Source organism: Neoarius graeffei, chromosome 18 (genome assembly GCF_027579695.1).
Source record: "Neoarius graeffei isolate fNeoGra1 chromosome 18, fNeoGra1.pri, whole genome shotgun sequence".
NCBI classification, from domain to species: Eukaryota; Metazoa; Chordata; class Actinopteri; order Siluriformes; family Ariidae; genus Neoarius; species Neoarius graeffei.
The window spans coordinates 37,019,229-37,024,592 of NC_083586.1; the positions used below are offsets into that span (position 1 = coordinate 37,019,229).

Here is a 5,364-nt window from a genome sequence, read left to right on the forward strand (position 1 = left end):
CTAATCGTAATCATTGATGTGGTGAAGATTTCTGTAAAGAGACTTTTACTGAACATTAATGAAGGAGTCTCCAGTGTCAGCTCTTTGTAACATTATATTTTCCGCCACAGGAAACTCTTCAGGATAGAGGACTTTGCTTTTTTTTTTCTTCTCTGTAACATGACAAGCTGCATTTAAAAAAAAAAAAATTAACTTCATGAAAAAGAAAATAAAAAGAGTCTGATGAGGGAGTGACTGTAGGGGCTATAATATAAATAAGAACTGGAATGAACTTGTCTCATGGATGGTCTGTAACATTAAATGTAATTATAAATGGTTAAAAAAGTACGTTGGTCATTAATAAATCACTATGATCAGTATCATATCATATGATCAATCACCAAGAGGAATAAAGCATTTCGGGATGTGCTGTTATAGGAAAACAATTTATTTCGCATCAGGCCGTATCACAAAATCCCAGCGTGGGTTATTTTCATATAACAGCAAACCTTGTTGTGTATTTTATTAATTACTTATTTGACTGTTATAACACTATTTCACCACGCTGTCTTGAGTGCAATGTCGTAAGAATTTGCATAATCCAAATATGAAAAGTTACACCCAGCTAACTTTAGTGTGAGGGGCGGGGTTAATAACTGTAGCATTTTTTATCGATTAAAACAAAATCACTTTTGTTTCTTGGGACTCCACCAGGCACGAGGTCAGGTTGTAAATTTCTGATATATAGTTAATTTCCAATAGTTAATGAAGTTATGTGTAAGCTCAGGGGGTTACTATTCTTTCCTCGGTATCTTCTCGACAGCATTTGCTAAATTCCTAAGGCATTTCTGGATCTTTTTACCTTTAGGGTAGAAGCACATGTACGACTTCTTGTCTTCATCGCTGCAGCACATCTGCAAAGGGTGTGAGCTATTATATGTGCTAGTATATTTGATTTGTACATGCGAGAAACTCCTTGCAGGTAAAGAATCTTTAATTAACATCTCTGGAAGGAGGAAGTGTGGAAAGAAGGTGCGTAAGAAAGCAAGAGAGAGAAAAAAAATGAGAGACGTGTAGATGCAGAAGGTGTTTTTCAAGCCTTCTGTTTGTGAAGTTGCTGTTGTGAACGAGGTATAAATACACACTCAAGAACATTCCAAGTGCTATCCATCCAGCACAGCTCCATTCGTGCAGCAGATTAATACAGTATTAGGAGTAACTGACTTAAAACCAATCCACTTACACTGGCATACGAGATTATCTGTGTGCTAAGTGAGTCAGATTGTGTTACAGAGCAGAAAAAGCTCTGTCATGGTCAAGTAAGAAGAACAGATCACTGAAAAAATGATGCTGTACGGTATAGGTTCAAGTAAAGCTTAGCTGAATCATAAATGTACTGATTTCCAGTCAAAGACAGATAAACAGTTCGACAGCAAGACCACATCAAAACATAACAGATCGTCCTAGCATTAGCATCATTTTGGGAAATGTACTAACTTTAAGTCGCTAAACTTGTTTAGGGATAAACGTTAATAGCTAGCTGGCTAGTTCATATTTTTGTATGATGTTGGTGATCTATTAAATTAAGATACCCTTTCATGTTGCAAAGTAAGCAAAGGGAAGTCCCATATACGATTCGTACATTGGGGGAGTGCCTGTTAGAGAGCGCACTTGTCCTGGGCCATCGGCATAGTGAGGTAGGGTGGCCAGTTCCTTTCCTCGCCGCCTTTAACTTCCCCGGTGTTTCCACCAGGTCCCCATTCACTGCTGGGTGGACAGGGAGTGAGCCCCAGATCCCCGTCGAGCCGAGGCTCGAACCAGGGACCGTTCGCTTAGCGGTCAAGCGCTCTAACCACTTGGCCACCTGCGCTCCTGTTGCAAAGTAAATTACATTTATTTTACTGGTTAGCTAGCCCAAGGTAGTAGGCCTGTGGGTTTGATAGCATCATGGTCTGGCTAAACTAGCTAAATATGGTTTGTGGAGAGTTTCTATCCACTTACAAATCTTTTAATTAGTTGTTATTTCATGTAATGACAAAGCTAATGTTGCTAACTGTTAGGCTAGTGTTTGGAAAGTGTGAAGAAAATTGATAAATTGAGCCAAATTCAGAATGGTGACATTAAATACCACAAATATGTACATATTTTCATACACAGATTAACAATAAAGATATGAATGAGGTGAACTGATAGATCCCATTATGCACTAGCAATTATCCAACGTGTTGCAGTGTCAAATAATATTAGCTACGGAACCCTGTAGTAACAGCGCAAAGATTAAATTATTTAGTGTGAGAAACTTCAGAGGATCACTCTCGTTTCAATTCAGAAATTGAAAAAAAAATCTAGAAATAACATTGTTGTGATGTTATCAACACTGGTATAGCATCAAGCAACAGATTTCATTATCAGGCTAGATGGTCATACTTTAAATATCAAAACTCACTTATGTGCAAGAGTCATGACTCAGCAACATCGACGTTATGGCTGAAGTTTCATTTAAGTCAGTGATTTCGTCGAATTGGAATGATATGAACCTCAAGTAGGCCATTTTTGGCAATATAATTAGAGAACACTGACTCAGGTAATGCTATAAGGCTTTGCAGGTAAACACTAATCTCAGGGAAAGGAAGTAGGCTTTGAAACTCAGCATGCACAGCACAGAATCGCACACTAATTGGATGGTATGTGTGCCAAATCACCACCTGCGAGTCAGGAAGCCTTGCTGCCAGCTACTTGGATTTAATGTTCCCAGACACTGGAGAGACACTCCATAAACTTCCACCGAATTGATTTTGACCTGTTTATTCCATTATGAAGAACGTTACCGGATTTTCTATTCAATTAGCAGTTCACCTTCATGATACAAACGTTATGCTGAAGGAAAACGTTGACTATGACGAGCAGATTCAACACTCCAGATTTCTGATGCATTGTTAAAACCTCTCACTATAAATTCCTGGAAAATGGCTGACTTATAAGGTGTAAGTGAAAGTAAACAACGGGGCAGAAAACCATTTTGATAACAAAGGCTTTATTACAACACGTTCCTTTTTCCATTTTTGAGAATGGTTTGTGGCAAAAATTACATGGTTTGCTGAGTTTTACAGAAACCCAAGAAGGAAAACAAAAAATAAAACCAATTTCGTGAACACATGAAAGCGACCACATGGAACGTTTCATTTCCAGAACTGACAGCTTCCATACAACAGGACATTTGAAATTGGGTGCAACACAAAAAGCAACCCCAAAATAACCCACACGTACAAAAAAGGTACAATCAGTTTAAAAAACCCTCTTGTGCCTTAGGAATGTTTTCCCCATCTAGGTGACTTCCACCATTTCCTCTTCCTCTTTTGTGTCAATCAAAAAGCATTTGCTTGAAGCAGCACTAACGAGAAGGTATTAATCATTGATGACGTACAAAAACCAAATATTGTACATTTTACTGTAAAACTCAATTTCTTAATAAAAAAAAGAAAGAAAAGAAATGCAACGCCACAAATAGGTGAGCTGGTCACACGTTGACATAAAGCCATACCCCGATTGGTCAATGGAAATTTTGAGAATGTCCACATTCCGAAGAAGCCACGCCCCCTTTGTCCTTTGCCCTTCTTCTGTCTCTACACCAATAGCCAAGGCTATGGAAGCCAGATGGATCCAAACTACGTGCGCCAAGGGTTAGCGGCGCCCTTTTTCATTGCTGATTTGGAAAAGGGGGGTGGGTGGATGGTTTGTCTTCTGGCTGTTGGTGGAGGATGATTTCAGGTCCACCCAACATTGATGGCAGCTTTAGGTTTTTTTCTTTTTAGCATTTTTTTCCTTTTGTGTTTTTTTTTTTGTTTTGACATTTTGGTTACAGAGTTATACAGCTAAAAGAAGTGAACAAAAAGAAGGCAATGTGTGGGAAAGGGGGTGTGCACAGTGCATGATGGCAGCTTGGGGTCTTCACGATGTCGCCCGCTTCTCCTGTTCGATGGCTGCAAAAGCAGAAGAAAAAAAAAAGAACAATTAGATGCCATCATGGTTTTGGCCCAGACCCAAATTTTTTCTTAAGAGGCGCAAATGTGCAATTCAATAGCTTGCACAATAATAATGGAAATCACTTCCTCTCTTTCCGGACTATTGTGCAAGGCCTTCTGTAATGCCCTTTTGACCTTTAATAAATAAATAAATAAATAAATGATTTCCTTACTTTCTTTAGATGGGAGCGGGTTCTTCTCCTGAGTCTCGGTCTTCTTCAGCTTGGTCTTGTCGAAGCTGGTGACCTCAGCAAGATCGGGTTTGTCAGCCATGGTTGTTGAGTGTCTATCAGGAGTCCAAAAAAAAAAAAAAAAAGTGCAAAATTGATTTTAGTCTTTTTTTTTAATTATTATTATCCTGAGGAACCATTTAAGCCACCTACAAGTGCTCTTTTCATGAAAACACCTTGTGGAGTTGACAATGGGAGCTTTTTTGTCCAGGCACAATGAGTGCACTGACCACACAAGAGAGAACAAAACCGCACCCTTTTTGAATGGCGGCTGAAAAAACACCCCCCCCCACCCCCCCCCCCAAAAAAAAAGGGGGGGGGCGTGTGGGGGGGTGCCAGAACATTTTCACATCAATGCGACTTCGAACAGGAAAAATAAGATAGGCAATGCATGCAAACTAATATACAAATATGACGACTGGAGAATATATGTTATTATTAATAGGTTATTATAAGCATTTTTTTTTATGATCAGACATTTTTGCGCACCCCCACGTGCGCGCACAAAGATTTGCGAATTCAAGGCTTGTGCACATACACACACACACACACACACACACACACAATCTGGTCGGAGCCACCGCCCATCCTGGCTTAATCTCTGAAAACAGAAGAATCTAATGTTTTAGTCACACCCCAAACCTACTGTCCCATGCACACATCTGTTCCGTTATCTTCTATTCATGCATGTAGTATGTAAAAAGCGCACAAGCGACCAGTGAGCATGCATTAGCACAAAGGCGCATGTCGGACAGAACAAAGGAAATGTATCAACGGACCTCATCTCCTCATTGACACACACAATCAAACACACATCAATAAAAAAAATGAACAAAATCCGTTATTCTTCACTGATTCATCCCTGTACTCCTTTGCATAACATGCATCAAATGCCATGCGACAAAAAAAAAAAAAAAATCATAAATCAAATCTGTGAATAAAACAAAACACAAATCTGGAGCACCATCAGCAAACGTGAACACATTTAAAATAAATAAAACAATTTAAAAAATATATATATATATATGCATACCTATATAGACCAGTTAGCGTTTGAGATCTCAGTAACTCTGGGTTGCAGCAGTGTGTCGCGCCACTGCGCAGAACCAAATATATGCAGAGGAATATGGAAA

The 5,364-nt window shown here is 39.2% G+C and overlaps 1 protein-coding gene across 1 annotated transcript; it reads right to left on the minus strand.

Annotated features, from left to right (window-relative positions):
• Positions 1–2,996: 2,996 nt before the first annotated feature.
• LOC132866158 (thymosin beta-12) lies at positions 2,997–5,364 on the minus strand. The gene is made up of 3 exons (XM_060898759.1): positions 5,265–5,364; positions 4,175–4,287; positions 2,997–3,959 (listed from the first exon to the last, which is right to left on the minus strand). The coding sequence occupies exons 2-3, from the start codon at positions 4,272–4,274 to the stop codon at positions 3,928–3,930; spliced, it is 132 nt and encodes a 43-aa protein (XP_060754742.1). The 5' UTR covers positions 4,275–4,287; positions 5,265–5,364; the 3' UTR covers positions 2,997–3,927.

Bases quoted from the DNA above. Each gene is read 5' to 3' on its own strand.
- LOC132866158 (XM_060898759.1), bottom strand. From the start codon at position 4,274: ATGGCTGACAAACCCGATCTTGCTGAGGTCACCAGCTTCGACAAGACC. The intron at 3,960-4,174 runs GTAAGGAAATCA...CTGCTTTTGCAG, and splicing joins CCCGCTCCCATCTAAAGAAA to CCATCGAACAGGAGAAGCGG.